Source organism: Poecilia mexicana, unplaced genomic scaffold (genome assembly GCF_051168715.1).
Source record: "Poecilia mexicana isolate PSO_F unplaced genomic scaffold, ASM5116871v1 scaffold_6, whole genome shotgun sequence".
Classification (NCBI taxonomy): Eukaryota; Metazoa; Chordata; class Actinopteri; order Cyprinodontiformes; family Poeciliidae; genus Poecilia; species Poecilia mexicana.
In genome coordinates this window covers 6,222,603-6,240,513 of record NW_028263375.1, presented here as the reverse complement: position 1 = coordinate 6,240,513, position 17,911 = coordinate 6,222,603, and the positions used below count along the sequence as shown (strand labels likewise).

General features: G+C 37.9%; 1 protein-coding gene across 2 annotated transcripts in view; it reads right to left on the bottom strand.

The window, feature by feature from the left end:
• The window catches only part of LOC106925363 (guanine nucleotide-binding protein G(o) subunit alpha), a 106,695-nt gene extending 102,942 nt beyond the window's left edge, over window positions 1-3,753 (bottom strand). Inside the window, exons 1-3 of one of the 2 annotated variants that reach the window (XM_088006136.1) lie at window positions 3,238-3,746; window positions 2,979-3,111; window positions 2,302-2,344 (exon numbers count right to left, since the gene is read on the bottom strand). In XM_088006136.1, coding sequence (XP_087862262.1) covers window positions 2,302-2,344; window positions 2,979-3,096 — 161 coding nt within the window. In that variant the 5' untranslated portion in view covers window positions 3,097-3,111; window positions 3,238-3,746. Of the gene's footprint in view, window positions 1-2,301; window positions 2,345-2,978 lie in introns of both variants that reach the window. The other variant, XM_088006135.1, reaches the window with a different exon arrangement.
• Window positions 3,754-17,911: the final 14,158 nt, after the last annotated feature.

The following is a 17,911-nucleotide window of genomic DNA, read 5'->3' as shown; positions in this document are numbered from 1 at the left end:
TATTGCAATATTCAGCAATATATTGTCAAATATTAATAATATTGTATCACCCTCGCTGACAAAAACTAAATTATTCCTTTCTGTGAAATGTGATTTATCTAAAAGTTTTCCATCAGTATCAAAAAATCTAATTACAGATGGACAGAATGTTAAACTCAAGTTGTTATGTGGCTAAAAAGGATAAAATGTGTCAATTAAATGGAAATCAGACTAAAAAGCACATCGTTTATCCTGGACAATATAGTAAAGCACAATGTCTGGAAAAAAAAAACATCTGAAAAAGACAAATTTAACAGAAATTCACGAGCCTAACAAACAACTAATAAAGAAAGTTATATTCAAACCACAAGCAGACCAAGAGGAACAATAAGATCATCAGTTCTGAAGAAATAAAGAGCAGAGAGGTTTGAGCTTATGGATTCTTCTTCTGTCCTTTGATTAGACAGCTGACAGACCAGCACATGATCGCCACCTATGAGGCTCCAGTAAAAACTGCAATTATAATAATGCATTACATCAGACACTAATAATCTAAATCAACCTGGATCTCATTTCCTTTAGAAAACAACATGCCAGCCTCATCTGGACCATTTTCCTCTGCTAACTTACACCATGTCAGCAAATATGTTTAAGTTTATTCTGCAGAACCGGTCCGGATAATCAGTTTGCTAAACACGGAGGGAAGCTGGGGCTTCCTTCTTCTTCAAAGCTGCAGAGCATGAAAACTGCAGCTCTGTCAAAATTCGCAACATTTTTAAAGTGCAACCAAACTGCAGGAAGGTTAGCAACTGTTCTTCCGCGCCTGCGGACCAATGAGGAGGCAGCATTCATAGGAGGAGGTGGAGGAAAGTCACAGGACCTCAGAGCAGGAGACCTGGATGTTCTTCAGGGCAGCTTTCTCCCTGGACTCCATTCTTCTCCTTAGCTCACTGAAATCTTTCAGTTATTTATCAGAGATGTGCTTCAAACACAAAGCAAAAGCCTCCGTTTATTTTTAAATTTAACACCACCACCAAGCCCTGTAAACCAGCAGCATGTGACACTGGAATGAAGATCTGAAAACCTTCAGAGGCTGAACACACCATGCATGTTGGGAACCAAACAACTACTGTAGTGATGGGTAAATATGTTCACACACAGTAAACCTGTTCACATTGTGCCACAACACAGAAACAGACTTCGATGTATTTGATAGGTTTGGACCGATAAATCGGCCCCGATTTCCTTAATTTCAGGAGAGAATAAAAAGTAATCAGGTCTATGTTGAAAAATTCACCAGTGTTGAAAGTCCCACTTGCAATTAGGGCTTAACCTAACAAGTGCTGCAGTAAATGATTATTCTGTCGATTCATCAGGTAAAAACAAATTGGCACATTCTGCACATGTTTTATTTAACTATTTAGCCTTTCTATGCAATATTTAAATTATATTAAAAGATGCAAATAAACAATTAATGATTTTTTTTAAGAATTTGAACCAGATGAAGCTAAAACTTTCCCACCTTTGGAGTTCAGGATGGAACATAACAGATGAAAGGTTTCTTTTTCATCTTAATGCAAATATATCCACTTTTGACACAGTTTACTGCTTGAATTGTGTTACTCTTTCAGAAGATAGCATTTTTTGAGTCTATGTACGCCAGTTAAGGATTAATCGAATACTAAACACTAAACTGATTAAACATTTCAGCTCTACTTGCAATTGGCTGCAAGAAACACACTAGACCTAACACCTGAATACAAATGCACACAACCATTTTCTGCCACTTTACTATTTTGCCCCAATAAGTCCCAATAAACTCTATTAAAGTTTGTGGTTGCAAGTTTATTAAATGTGGAAAAATTCATGCAGCATGAATACTTTTGTGAGCCACTGGGTTTGATTTACTGAGCATTTCATCCACCGAGACGAGAAAAGAGACAGCGGAAAAGGAAGAAAGCTCTGCAGAAAGACAAAACAGCCGTTGAAATTGCAAAACCAAACAGTTTGCAGTAGTAAAAAACTGGAGGTTTAGCACAGCAGTGACAACACCCTGCTGCCTCCAGCAGCTGATCCCCCCACTGAGCTTTTATCGATCAAACCAACTGCATTTCTGCATATCCACACCCGAGCGTGTGCCGCTCACAGCTCCGTGGATCTGGGTCGGTTTGAGCAGGTGGACCTGCAGACTCACTGAAGACTTCTACTGTACATTTTACATTCACTGATTAAAAAAAAAAAACACAGAAGGAAACAAAGTGGGAGAGGAAGGATGAGGGGAACCTTTACAGAGTTACTGGACCGTGATTATGGAGGACTTACTTCATTTGTTTGACGATGGTGCTTTTCCCTGACTCTCCAGCCCCTGAGGGAGAAAGACAGAAGAAATCAGTGTAAACAGTGTGTGTGTGTGTGTGTATGTGTGCGTGTGTGTATGCGTGTGATAGACAGAAGGGAGGTAGAGGAGGGAGTGGGAGGAACAGAGGAAGAAATGGGAGCTTGAGCTGAGCAGCAGGGGGTGCGGATAAAAATGATGGAGAAAGTGGCTGCACCTTTTCTCCTCATTTTCTTCCTCCACCCTCCATCTTGTGACTTAGTTTGACAAACAGATTAAATCCTTAAAGGTTGCGCTTCCTAAAAAGAATCAATGATGAGCAAACACTGCTGCTGGGCCTGCTGCTGCTGCTGCAACCTGCCATTTTTTCCATCTGCAGCTCTCACCTCTCTGTTGCTTTTTGGAACATTTTACCACCTGCCACACCTTTTTCATTACTTAAACTCCCTCATTTATTAAATGTGACTAAAAAAATTTAGGTTGTATTTTAGAAAAAATGACAATTCATGACGCCCATGAATTCAATTCTCATTTTTCTCCTCATCTCTGAGGCGTCGAGTTTCTGCTGTAATTTTACTCCCCCGGTTCCCTCCATCACCGCCACACCTTCCGCCGCCCAGGCTGGCCCGCTCCCCGTCCCCCGCTCCCCGTCCCCCGGCCTTACCGAGCAGCAGCAGTTTGACATCTTTGGCCGCAGTCAGCCCGTCCTCCTTCAGGTTCTTCTCGATGGCTTTGCTCCGGTCCAGAGCCGCCCTCTCCTCTGCGCTCAGCGTACATCCCATGGTTAGAGAACACAGCTTGATGGCGTTACCGGTACCAGGATCCACACAACGAAAACGCACCAGACCAGCGGGTTTATATCAGAGAGGAGGGGAAAAATATCAAATCTGACTGCAGATCCTTTGAATTGTGAATATTTCCACCTTTTCTGAGCTCTGCCTTCGATCCCCTGGTTCTCTCTGGGCAGATCCCTCTCTCTCTCTCTCTCTCAAGCCGGACGCAGACGCTCCGTTAGCGCATTAAATCGGCGATCCTGTCGGTGTGATCCAGAAGAAAGGAAGCGAGCACGGTGGAGCCACCGCAGCTGGCTTCGTGTCCGTTTTCGTGGCGTTCTCCTGACGGTGGAAACCTCCGTCCCTTCGGGTCTCCTCGGCGCTGGTTCGGCTGGTTACTGGGCGGCGGTGGGCTGCGCTCGCATCGCTTGGTGCTTCTTCCTGCGGCTGGCGCACAGCGGACCGTTTCCTCCGTTCGGCTCCTCCGGGGCGCGCTGCGGGGACTCGCTCTGTAGCTCTGCTGCCTCCCGGTAGATCCGGTAAGGGCTCGATCTCTCCTCCGTTGGTTCCTTCGTTCACTTGCGGCTTGCTGACGTCACAGCAGTAACAGTTAGTGCGGGAGAGCGTCCAGCCGCTCCCTGTGGCGCGGCCTGGTGGTGCGAAGTGAAACAGGTGCAACTAAATAAATTAGAGCAACGCAGACATGCTATTGTATTTATGTAAATAAATGTTCATTTGCATTAAAAATTCAGTTGAAAAGTGAAACATTTTGTGGATTTGTCTGTTTTTGTGTTGTACCAAAAACATAAAACTCAGTTTGTCTAACAACGTAAACATGACAAGATGATTTTTTTTTTCCTGAAGAATGTGTGGTTTTAGACTTTCCTAAACTGCTGACTTGACAGTTGGCCAACAAACAGCAAGTTAGCCACAAAAGGTCACTCCCGGAAAGTTTAGTGGAAGGAAAAGGCCTGCTAGAAAAAGTGATGACTGCAGTCTTGACCAATTGTGAAATTGAAACAAAATGCATTAAGAGTTTTCTGAAAGATTTGCAAACTACAACTGTTCTCTTTTCATTTCAAACTAAATTTAACTTTTTATTAAGGTCACAGGATCCAAGGGAGGGGTGATGAGGCACAGAATGTAAGTGAGTCAGCTCCGGTGGGAGATTTCAACCACCAGTCCAGAGTCATCATTTTGATGATTAAGGCTTTCAGCTAAACCCAAAAATCAGAACATAAAATCAAACCAATAGAGGAGCAAATATTGCTGTCAAATACACCAAAGTTATGCTAAGCAGACAGTCTGCGCTTCCATTATAAATGTGTGTAAAACTTTGTGGATGTTCTGTTAATGTTGAAAAAACACAAATTTGCAATTGCGGTGTTTTATTTAAATAACAAATACAATTTGTTTACAATCATGCCCCAGCTTCCTCCTACTACTTCCTGTTGTCTTCTTTGTAGTTTCCACCAGTAGTAACATCCAGTTGTGGATCACGTGACTCAGGTGATGGAAAAAAAATGTTTCTATTGCAGTTTTGCGAAATACACTCACTTTGATACAGATGAAAAACTTTCTCATCCTAGCCCAAACATTTTATAGAAAAATGTGAACTTTTCTAAATTGCAGAATTTTCATTAAGCAAATTTATTCTTGTAATTCCAATTTGCGCAATTGTATGCTTAATGGGAACGGAGCTGGTGACACCGTCCACTGGGAGGTCATCACTACAGAAACTGGCTGTTCACATCTTTCTGTGTCCACGCATTTTAATGTAAAATTGAGTAGAAGGAAAAACTGTAGTGGAATCTCTACAAGCAAGAAGGATAAAGGCTTTAGACTTTCACCTTTTGGTGATGAAAAAAACAATGAATAGATTTATCACTGCTTTATGGGAGCCATTTGCCCTTTGTCATTTTTTAACTCAACCAAAGAAAAAATCTTCTTGACAAGCTTTAAAGACGCCAAAGACCAAGTTTTAAATTGGATTTTTCTATTTTTCCCATTATGTCGATATAACCCTGGTCACTCCTTCACATCCAGGTGTTATTTTATGTCTGAATGATCACAGTCCATTCCTGCACAAGGAAACGATGAACTGCAATGACTGCAGAAACATTCTGCCGACCCTCTTATCAGCTGTCGGTCAATAATCAAGTCACCTACTTGAAACCATTTTCTCCCATTGAATCCAATTGAATCTTAAAGTGGTCCTCCTGCCGTCGTTCTTCCAGCTTCAATTTTTTAAAGGCAGCCATACAAGTGTTTCACCAGCAGAGACAAAGGATTATAAATAATCTGCTCAACGAAAAGCAAAAATTGATAAACTATTAATGGAGTCAAAAATAGCTCCGGTCCTCAGCTCGCCTGAATAAAAATGCTTTCCGATATCCTTCAGTGGATGATTAACTGTTTCAGTCATCAAGGTCACCGTCAGAAACTGTTTCTCTGATGTAGTTTTTGCCTGCAACGTTTTTATCAAACTCAATTTCTCCAGTTTTCTATCGTTAAAGACACACAACACTGCTTACAGAGGTTTTAGATTTCCACTTTGAACTGATAATAGCATCTCTATACATTTAATTAAAATATTTTTTGTGCCAAGTTACAATATTCAGAAATGTTACAGCTGATAAAAAGTGACACGTTCTAATATTTGACAGCACTGATTAAAAACAATCATCCTCTAAGACAAGATCAGTGAAAAACTGAAGAATTGTTTCACAAGACCACTTTAACACTATTTCAAAATATAAAGGAACAGAAAGTGACTGAAAGGACTCGAACTGTGTTGAGAATAAAAAGACTTATGTCAAAATACTTTTTTCTCAAAAAGAGGAATGTTCTGTATTTTCCCACCCAACAATAAACAGCTTTCCATGTGTGCCTGTATAACTTCACTGTATAAAATGAATAGCCCGTTTTCTTCATGCAGTCATGGAAAAATAGATTTCACATTAAAACTTAATAAAAATGAAGATCTCAAACAAAATAATGAGGCCAAAATTAAGTTTGTGTGTGAATCCTTCTTCCTTGCAACTCCTGCAGGATTTAAGTATAAAAGTAGCAGCCAGTTAATGCTAATCAAAGGCCTTTTTTTTACTAATCACCGTTAATGTCTCTATGAAAGCAGCCATTCTGGTTGTGTAAGAGGAATGTGTTAACACCACGCTACAGTCGAAAGTCCGGGCAGTGCTCCTCATTAATCTGAGAATCAAGCCGTTTTCATCATTCAGAAATGCTACTCACAAGTAGAAACATTTAAAGCTGCAGTAGGTAGCATTTACAAATAAATTTTTTAATCAAGTTTCAAGTTCAAATTTATTTCTAGCATATTTCAACAATAAGGCAGTTCAAAGTGTCTGACATCATAAAAAACAAAGTCATAGAACACACAGTCAGCGACAGAAGCATTACATTTTGTCAAGTGCCATCGTTACACATCAGAATGTATGTATGTCTTTGTTAAAGCTGTCACTATGCCATGACAGAATAAAATGAGACAAAAAGTCAGTGAAAAAAATCCATTTCCTGTCCTACTGCCATCTGCAGAAATACACAGTTTGGTCAGAAACAACCAATCAGAGCCAGGAGGAGGCGGATCTTGGCACTGTCAATCATGCCACGGATGCTCAGGCTAGTTAGCATGGTTATCGATGATGATGGTGGATAAACAGCTTTTATGTAACGCTAATTTGTTTCCATGCAATTTGGACATTGAGTAGCGCATACCGAAGCAGATTGACAGCACTAAGAACTTCCTCCTGGCTCTGATTGGTTATTTTTAACCAGTAGTGTTGTATTTCTGCAGGTGGCAGAAATACACCAACAGGGAGCTTTATTTGTTTTTCACAATGTTTTTCACAGGAAACATTTCGCAAACTTCAACATTTCAAGTTTGTGAAATGTTAAAGTTCATATCAGGACAATTAGAAAAAAGCTTCAATAAGTGTGGCTGTTTAGAGCAAAGGAGAACGTGGTGGCGTGTTTTAGGTGTTCAGGTCTACATCTGAATGAAGTTGGTTCATGATGCACTGCACCATGTTAGCAAAAAGCAAGCGCAGCAGATCAGCACAAACTGCTCACACCAACTTTCAGGCGCGGTGGGGGAGGTGCTGTGCAACCACAAGGCCTGGGCACCTCGCAGTCACATGGGGGACCATGAACTCCTAGCATACTGAACTGCTGTAAAGACAAATGTGAAAAAATCTGACTGACAGCTACAAGACAGGCCAAACTGGGTCACCACAGCGAAGAAGCAGCGCTGCAGGTGGCAGAGTGGAGGGAAACTCCAAGTCTGACCAACTTCTAACTACTTTCTACTGAATTATGGGATATACTTAGTTTTCACATACATACAGTTTACTATCTAGTTTGGTTTCATCTTTGTGTAAATATGGACAGTATGGAATCTGTGTGTTTTGTAGCCTTGAAATTAGATTGGACCAATCTTATAATCCAGTAAAGAACAGAGTAAATAAAACCTTAATAGGCGAATGAACTTTTCTTTTATGACTTTTAGTTGAAAAGATCAACATCCAATACGATATTATCTATAATAGAATAAACCCACCTTTAGACAACAGTTAGTTGAGCATCAGGAAATGTTAACATCAGGAAATGTTAAGCTTCAAGAAAATATACATTTTAGCAGTATAACAGATCATTAAGTTACAAATTTTAATGTATAAAGCGAACCACAGCCACTTTGAAGGACATGTACATAGAAACACCAGGCTAGCATAAAGTTTGTTTCGATTTTCTGTTAGATGTGAACTCTCTCAGCAGACTGTGGTTTCTGTTATAGAAGCAACACAACACACATGCACACACACACACGCACACACATGCACACACACACACGCGCACAGAGCGAGAGAGATACAGACAAGAAATAGTGATGTGATGCAAGACTTTGTGGGAAAGTGTAAGAACTAGAAGATTGCCTCAAACTGCGTGAGGTGGGACCCACTGACTGGCAACGAGGAACTGAGGAAGCTGAAACCCATTTCTGCATCACAATACATGTGAAATATGCGCTGACAGCAGTTTCTTCTTCCACTTCACCCTGTTCAGGCCTAAGACTGGTCCACAAACAGGCTTCTTTCACTGGGATGTTCAACTGAGAGGTTTAAAAACTCCTTTGTCCCACGGGTCATCAGGCTTCACAATGCTGTGACTTCTGGGAAGGTTAAGGGAGGGAGACGGAGTAATTAGCATTTTTAATGTATTTATTGTATTTAAGTTCTTTTTACTAGATCACTTTTAATGCGTGTGGATGTGAATTAATGTGTGAGCAACAGACAATCTTAATTTCCCTATGGGATTAATAAAGTTTTTTACCTTACCTTACCAAAATCGTTTTTAGACAATATCATTTTAGTCTGCTCAGTTCTGCCTTTTTTGATCTCCTTTCAGATTCACTTGTTTTAGGCCCTTGTCACTTTAAATCCAAATGAGCTGCTGCTGGCCACGCCCCCAACTCAACGTTTACCCTCATATATGAAAATGGCTGCAAACAGATGCACAATTATACAACTGTACATCTTTAAAAAGCATTAGTAGAGCCTCATGCACAACCAACAAAGATGCAGCAAGTGGCTTCTGGATGGTAAGTCAACAACAAAATACTTGTTTTTTTTCCAGAAGCCATTGTACAGCGCAGCGAATTTGCATAACGGGTTCCTTGCAGGGGTGAAAGTAGTTTTAAATTCTTGGGGGTACTATGATGAAAAAAATAAATTAAATAAATAAATACAATTATTTATATATATATATATATATATATACTATTTGCGCAGTTAAACAGGAAGTTGCCCCTTCCAAATAAAAGCATCAAAACTGGAACAGGAAGTTTGCCATCTTTTAAGACGATAAAGTGCCAAAAGCGACACCATGTGGTATCAATTGTTAGTTTATTATATGCAAAGTGAAATAATCTGCTGGTGAAACTATTTTTCATCAATATTAAGGAATTATTTACATAAAAAGCTACATGCAAATTAATTTAGTCTTATTTCAAGTACATTCAGATATTTGATAGATCAATCATACTTGGTAATATTTTTTGGTGTATAAATAAATACTTGTCTAAAATTCTTAAATTTAACACATTAACTTTATAGGCAACATGTAGAACCTTAATAACTTTTATGTTATTAAGGTTTTGAAACACAGATGTTGGGAACTAACAGAGAAAGTGCAGATATTAAAGGCAGGTTTCTGTAAGAATCCTGCATTTTCTTTTGTCTGAAATGCAAGACTCATCTGACTGAGATTAAGATTTTAATGAACAACTTGTCATATAACACAGAATATTTCATTTTATAATAATGTCAGACTTTATCAGAATGAACTAAATGAATCCACCCTCACCACACAAAGCGAAAAAGCAGGGTTTTTTTTTTTCTAAGAAAAATTGCTCAGATATTTATCAACACCTACTTGTTCTTTTCTGAGGAAGAGCTCAGAGGCTTTGTGGCTATGAAAAACACAGAGTGTAGGAAGAGGACTAACTGAAGGTGTCAGGATGTAATTTACACTCTTCAGTTCGTAGCTTTCAAAAACAAACAAGAAGAGAAGGAAAATCACAGGGAGCAGAGGAGGAAGGAAGGGATCGAGACAAATCAAGACAAAAGCAAAAACTTAATTACTTAACCAACAAAACAGAGGAAACTAAACAGAAACAGTCGATGCCAAACCAAATGTATGTTTTTCAGGAGCATTGAATAGGAATCAGCGTACAACCAAACCATGAGGTCTGCCAGCGCTGACTCATCACAAAGCATTTAAAGTTCTGCAATATCAACACAACCTGGAACAGCAGAATACAGCACAAAGCATTTCTTTTTCTTTCTTGGCCAACGTTTCTGTAACATTATCAGCAGAAAAATCTAGAAAAATTGGTTTCATTCAGCTGTTGGTTGGAAACCACAAACCTGTTGTTTGTTACAGTTTTTATCCACAGCCCATCTCTGCAAGTTGTTCAAAAATGAGGGTGCCTCAGCGTCATACCAACGCAAACAAACCCATGAAGGAAAGGTGCCTGGTGCCTTTCTCATTGGGTATGGTTCACCCTGGACAGGTCACCAGTCCATTACAACAACCAGGTATGCACACCTGAGGAGAAACCAGTCATTAGTTATGTGTTTAGACTGAGGAGAGAATCTACACCTGCACAAGGAGAACACACAAAGAGCAGAAAACGTTGTCGCTGCAAGGCAACAAGTGCTGCTTTACAGTTTAACAGATGAACAGATTAACACAATTTGCATGCAATTTTAAAGTCAGGTTGTACAATGCAAAACTATTTTTGTCTACTTTGTGGCAAAAATATCTTAGTACACTTGAAATAAGACAAAACTAATGCATAAGTAACTTTTTAGCAAGATATAGGAGCTTGTTTTAAATCAATAATTCCTTAATATTTATGAAAAAGTAATAGTTCTACTGGCAGATTATTTCACTTTGTATTGTATTGTTGTAAGTAAAATAATCTGCCAGAGCAGCTAATACTTTGTCATTAATATTCAGGAATTATCGACTTAAAACAAGTTCCTATATCTTGCTGAAGAGTTAATGACAAAAGTTTGGTTGATGTAATCTGGGGTTTAATCTTAAACTCTGAGTTCTTATGCTCTACAACGATGCTCAAAGTGTGAAAGATGCTGCAGTGGCTGCTTGTCTCTCTGAATCATCTGACCTGGTTTGCTTGCTGTACTCTGATATCCTCCAGATCTCAAGGCTGCTGCACAGAGCTCTGCATGCAGCTGGAACATCAGGCATTCATTTTGACTTCCAGAGCAAAATGCTAAGTTTTTTTTTTCTCTGTAAACTAGACTGGAACCGAACTGAAACATGTTCCTGGTCAAATTATCAATAAGTCAGGACAGACAGCACTAACAATAACTCAGCAAAATGAGAGTTTATTTAAGACAGTAGATGAATGTTTAGAAAGAAATGGTAAACTGTGCATGTTTCAGTGGCACGCTGCCAGAATATTATCGCCGCCTTATCCAAATTATTCAGTGTTGGAAATTTGATCTGTTTCTCATGAGAAAGAAAGTATAAGCGCCAGCAGGCTTTTTATGGATTCTTAGAAAAGATCAGAGGACCTTAGTTATAATGAATACTTTACATTCCATTTACTCAACTGAACTGAATAGGGTATGAATATTATTAATCCAGGGTTAAGAAGGGCAACCAAATATCAAGGGCAGACTAAAATGGGTCTCCCCAAAGAAAACAGCCATCAATCAAAATATCCTCCACAACAGAAGCAAATTTCTTTTTCTAAGAATCAAGGGACAATTTAGTGAAGATCTGTGGATTTTACAATGTGAAAACACAAAATCTTACCATTTTAGATCCAACTTCAAGTGTAAAAAACTTGGTATATATAAAAAAAAAAAAAAAATATATATATATATATATATATATATATATATATATATATATATATATATATATATATATATATATATATATATATATATATATATATATATAGGCGCTTGTCTTTATTTTAAGTGCACAAAGATATTTGCACTAGAAACTAGGTAAAAAAATGAACTGAAGGAAACTGAGCAACAGAAATTTCAGAAGATTGAAATTTTGGACTTTTGATTATTGTCCATTTTTGCAGACATTAAAAGCTTACTGAAACTCTGCTCCCTTTCAGGCAAACAGAAGAAGATAAAATCCATTAAATTAAAAGGTTCAGATGTGATTCCAGTCTGCTCAGAAACAGATCCATAAATTTAGTCCTTTTGGAGATTCATTTAGTCTGTTTTTATACTCCCACATCTTAAATAATCATTCTGGTTGATGCTATAATTGAGGGGGCTGAATGTTTTTCTTTTTTAAATTATTGTCAGTAAATTTATATTAGTAACTCAATTATCTAACTGGAACAATGCAATTTAGGACATTTCTCTAAACATTGAAAAATTATGCTTAATGGATCAGTCATGCAAAAAAAGAGGTTAAGTTTACAAAACATAAATTGAACTTTAAGATAACAGTCGTCTGCTTAAATATTATTTTATCAGTCAAATCAAATCAGTTTTTGTTCTGATAGGAACAAACTACACAAATGTGAAAAGATGTTCATAAAATGTAGAAGTACTAGTTAAACATAGAGAAAGTTATAATATGATTCAGCTTAACCATAATAATAATAATATTGCAATTGTTTATAACTTCTGGGACAATTTATTGCGACAGGCCTATAATGTGTGAAAACAACTGAGTGCCTTTTATTATCTATAAATGACCAGCTGGTTGATTTTCACCATTACCTTTTAAAGTTTCTGTTAATCTAAAACATTCAACCTGTGTCAAAATGTTTTCATTTGAGTTGTTTTTCCTTAATACTTCAAATAAATCTTATTTGTATGAATAACTCAGCTGAACGTTCCTATAAATCCACTTGTTGTTTTTGAACCACAGTGTTTTTGAACACTGATCAATATATTTGGTGTGTATTGATTTTAACAATGGCACCTGACAAAATGAAATATCTGTTACTGGTTTTCACAATTGTTGACTGTATGATCTGTTTATGATGTTTTTATGTTTTCATAAAGCACTCTGAACTGCCTTGTTGCTGAAATGTACTCCACATTAAAATTCATTGATTGATTAGTTGATTGATTGATTAATGCTAACTGAAGATTAATGCTAACTGTTCTTATTGCCTCAACCACTGAAACCAGAGGCAGAATTGTGTGAAACTCTTCCTCCTCATGGAACATAAAGTGCTTCCATGTCAGAAAAGCTGTTTTCTGCTGGTAAACAATCAAAGCCAGCTCCACAGCTCTGACTAATTTGGGGCCAGTGAACTGTGTGGGCCTCCAAACACAAACACAACACCTACTCCTGCTTCCTGAGTGCTGCCTGGACGTACTGGTGAGCGGCCAGGATATTAGCAACATTTCTTTAAATGTCAGCGCATCAGGTTTTAGCTCTGTTTTTATCTGCCGTGCAAACACCTGTCGTCCCAGTTACTTTGAGAACAGTATGCAATAGAGAAATAAAGCATCATGCATCTGCATAAGCACTCATCCACCCATCTATCAAAACACACAAACCTAGACAAATCGATTAAGCTAGCAGTCATGCTCCTGTGGGAGGAAACTGGAGTACCTGGAGATGAACCCGTGCATGCGCATGGAGAAAGACTCCAGGCTGGGATTCAAAATCAGAAACTTCTCGCTGCACTTATTTATGTATTTGTTTATAGTAGTATTCAATTTGTTTGTTTTGCTAATAAAAAGATCCCGAACATTTAGACATTCATAGACAAAGAAGTTTCCATTTCTAGCCTTAGTTTGTTTTTTTATTGATAAAAACACAAATAATACCTAAAAGATGCATGACGGACCTGCTGGTATTTGCAGTGACTAGGGACAACAAATCCTGTGAATACTTGGAACTCCCTCTAAAGATTCTTATAACTGCCTATTTTAATAGTTAAAACAAAAATATATGCCTTAATATGCATTGATACACACACAAAAAAAACCTTCCTGGTATTTAATGATGCTGAAAGATTCAGTATTATGTATTTTCCAGGCACATAATTCCACTTTATAGCACAGTAAAGTAACTATGTTAACTTCAATTGTTATAAAAATGTGATATCAAATATGGCTTAAAACAAATTTAACTTCATGATTTAACGTCTCTGCTCTTTCTGAAACAACGCCTGCAGGAAATCACCACAACATGACTCCTCCTATAATGAGCTCAGCAGTTCCACCAGGTATTTGCTAATTGCTGCTGGCTAGTCTGAAGGAGCAGAGTGGAGACGGCTGCTCTGTGAGGCGGAAGCTTGGAAACTGCAGCTCCAAGGAGGGACTTCGTCTAGAAGGCGGGGCTAGGCCTAATCAGGCATTTTACACAGCTGAATGGTTGCCATGGAGATTAAAGGATTTCTCAAACATGCATGAAATAATCAAGGCAACGCTACAGACAGTAGCTGTACTACCTGTAGTAGATAGAGGAATAATATTAAAACATGATGTATTATTGACATAATTCAGCCTCTTTAAACAGTCATCTTAAACATCAGCAGATTATTTGTAGCTTTAACAGTAAATTATCCCAAATAAATACTTTTTGGCTGTTTGCACAGAAATCATTGAAATGCTCCTCGACACACATGAAGCGTCTTTCCAAGTTCTCCAACTTCCTCCCAGAATCAAAAAACATGACTGTTAGGTGAATGGGGTTTATAATTATATTATAATTTAGTTGTAGAATCACCAACCAAATAATCATTTTGCGAACAAGAAGCTGGCTCATAAAGATAAAGGTTTTGTAGTGGAAGGAGTAATTTTTTAATAACCATGACTGATTCAGTGACTTGATTTGAGCAGCTCTTCTCTTTAATCTTTACATATCCTGCACGGCTATAAAAAGATATTTTGATGAAATATGCAACAAACCTACAGCGCTCATGCCTCAGTTACCTCCACATCTGCAGTAACAGTGACTAAATCAGCCTCGTTATTCAGAAGAAGTTTATGTTTCAGGCAGCGTTTATGATCCATTCAGTGAAGTACAGAATTATTTTTTCCTCAAGAGGCTCTGCTGCAAACAGAATGTATTAAAGGGGTAAAAAATCTTTTAAAAACTCAGATATTTTTCAAGGCACAATGACTTTTCATGTAGCCGACATCTGTTTCTCCATTTAGTCTTTGCTGTTGGAGTTAAAGCACCAAAGATTTTTAAAAACCTGTCCACCTCTATTCCTGCCACGCTGTCAGATAACGTTCTAGTAGGAGAACCGACTCCTTGTGTCTGTTTGGACATTCAGCTTGTGATCAATTTTGCAGGAATGTTGTTTCTCCATCTCCTTTATTTCTGCAGCTCTGAACCCTGTCTGCGATGCAAGTCTGAGTTTGATGCATTTGAAATGCTTCACCCTGGAGCTCCTGTTAGTCATAAATAAGCCATCTTGATCCGTTGTAGTCTGGTTCTGCTTTGCCTGCAGAGACTAAGTGACACTGCTTAGGACTGCTTGATGTTTGAGGAAAAAGGACAAAGACATTACTTGTGAGTGCATATTCTCATAGTTCCTCCAGTTTGTGGAATTATTTCTGAGTAAATGTTTTTGCATTAATGGGGTTTTCAGTGATTCAACCGGATACTAATGTTGCATTTCTGCAGCTCTGCTTCATGTGTGAAGGAGTTTAATGTGAAAGTGTCGCTCCAAGCAGGGAGATGAAAACAGAGGAACTCAGGGACAACACAAGCTATTCCAAATAGCACTCATCCTAAATAATGCAGCAACGTGTAGGAGAGGGGCGAGGAGGGCAGGAGAAGAGGAGGAGAGAAAAACAATGGGAAGAGTTTGAATACTGGAAATGACAGAAAAAAAAATACATGTTAATGTAAAATATTTGGGCTGCACCTAATGATTATTGTTGTTATAGATTAATTTGATTATTTTAATGATTAATCCATAACTTGAATAAATGGGCAGATTCTACAGATTTTTTTAATCTAAATCTTTTTTATACAAAATTAGAAATGCATTAAAAGATAAGAAGAAACTAAACATTTTACTGATTAAAATGCAATAACAGCGTTCCCTTGGTGAACACTTGTACATCTGCAGCTAAAAAATACTCCTAACAATTACTAAATTATTTGATGATTATTTTAATAATCAACTCATCAAGACTAATAATTTCAACCCTAAAAACGTCTAATACAGAAAACTGCTTTGAGAAGCGTATTGGCAGGAAAACCAAGTATCATCACAGTGAAATATGAGCAAAGCAACATTTTCTCTGACATCACTGTAGTAAGAAATTTGGACCAACAACTCTCTCAGGTCGATGGCTGCTGTGAAAGGCAGAAAATCTCATTAGATTGATTCACAAATTGAATATGTGCAACATGATAACTGGAGAGGAGTGCAGCTTAAACACAGCGAAGAAGAGCAGCAGAGAAACCCGAGAGCTCCGATGATGGATCATAAATCTATAAATATGAATTTATACATTTTGGCTTCCATACATCTGCTCTTGGCCACTCAAACTATCCCATCACTATTCTACATTTTCTGCAAAAACAACAAAAAAAAACAATCTATGTAAGATGCAATGACACAGTTTGGGGTTTACCTCACAGATCAATATTACAGGAACGAATAAATCAAACGCTGAGTTACATTTTGAATCTTTTGTGTTAAATTGCCAAATTTGTTCTCACAAACAATTCAAGTACTATTAAAAACAAGTGATTAAGCAGATTGCTTTTTATAGCTTTTATTGAAGTTGACCATTGTTCATATGCAGGTGGAATATATGTTCAGTATTTGTAACAATACACTTTAGTCTTTGCAAAAAGAAGAAAAAAAATCCCTGTAAATGTTTCATATTTTAAGCAAGTTGTGGCCCAGTTTCAAAAGCATCTAAGCACTGAGATCATCCTCGTCTTCCACTGACAGTGTGTGTTTGCTTTCTATTATCTTCTGCTAACGCAGCAAGTGCTGTGAATTGGTATGTAGATTTATTCATGAGCGTTCACAGTGCAGAGGTGCTTTTGGGATGCCAGGCTTTGTTAACAGCAGATGTCTTTTCAGTCACCGAACAAAAATACGTCCTTATCTGTCTGCAGTCCCGACAAGCAGAAATGCCATTTGAACACACATCCATTCTCTGCCAGTGCAAATGATTCAGATTTAAAACAGAATAAATTAGGAACAACAGCAACTGAATGTACAATTCATCACCCCTTGAAAAATCCGTTAACACTCATATGATGAGGAACAAAAACACCTGCTAACTCTAAGGATATCATTTTTTTAGTGCAATTTCACTTATTTTACACCACAGGTCACTTTTTCTTTCATTTACTCCAAAGCATCCACATAGAAGGAGGCTCAACCACAAGCAAAGTTTCCTTGCAGGTCACATTTAGATTTTTATTAGCGAGTTCAGTAAAATGTTTAGGTAAATTAGCCAAATCCCGGCTCAGTTTTTATCTCTGTAAGCTGCTTCTGAGTTTATTTTACTTTATATTGCCCTCAAGCTGCAGCTGTAATTACAAAAACATGTTGCATTAAGTCAAAGATTCAACAAAGATTTTTTTGAAACAAAAGAAACTCGAGGAAGAACAGCAACACAAAGTTAAAAGCTAAAGCTAAAGCTAATATGTGCCTTATTTGACTCCTTGCTTGCAGCAGGCTTTTCAGTCACACTCAGGGCAAAACCTGCCGATATTATGGCCTGAATGGTTTTGGGTTAGACGGTTATGGATGTGATGTCACTCCACCGAAACGTAACAACTGTTCAAAGCTTCTGTCCAGCTCAGCTTTTAGACTCACAGGCCAACTCTCTCCTTCAGCAGTGCATCTCAGTGTAGTCTGCTCAAGTCTACAACTCGCATCTACATGTTCATGTCCTACATTCCAATGGTCATCTGTGCATTGCAGTATTCTCACTGTTCTGTACAATATTGCACAATTCATCTTATCTGCAGCTACTTTCTGCTAATCACATTATCACACATAATTGTTGCCTGCAACCAATGCTGAGCACAAACTAAAATTACACAAAAAAGGGAAAAAAAAAACCTTTGGAAAATGTTCTCAATCTTATACCATTTTCAAGCAGGTATGCAAAGTTTTGTTACAGATTAAATTCTAAGATACAATCCCATTCAGCAATATAAACTCCAACATTTTTAAATCATGGACTGGATGATCTCTCAGTGGAAAAACATCTGGATTTATCTGGTTATGCTCCATCTGTGTTTTAAAGGGACTGGGTTATGTATTTTTCAGGCGTCTAGTGCCATTTTATAG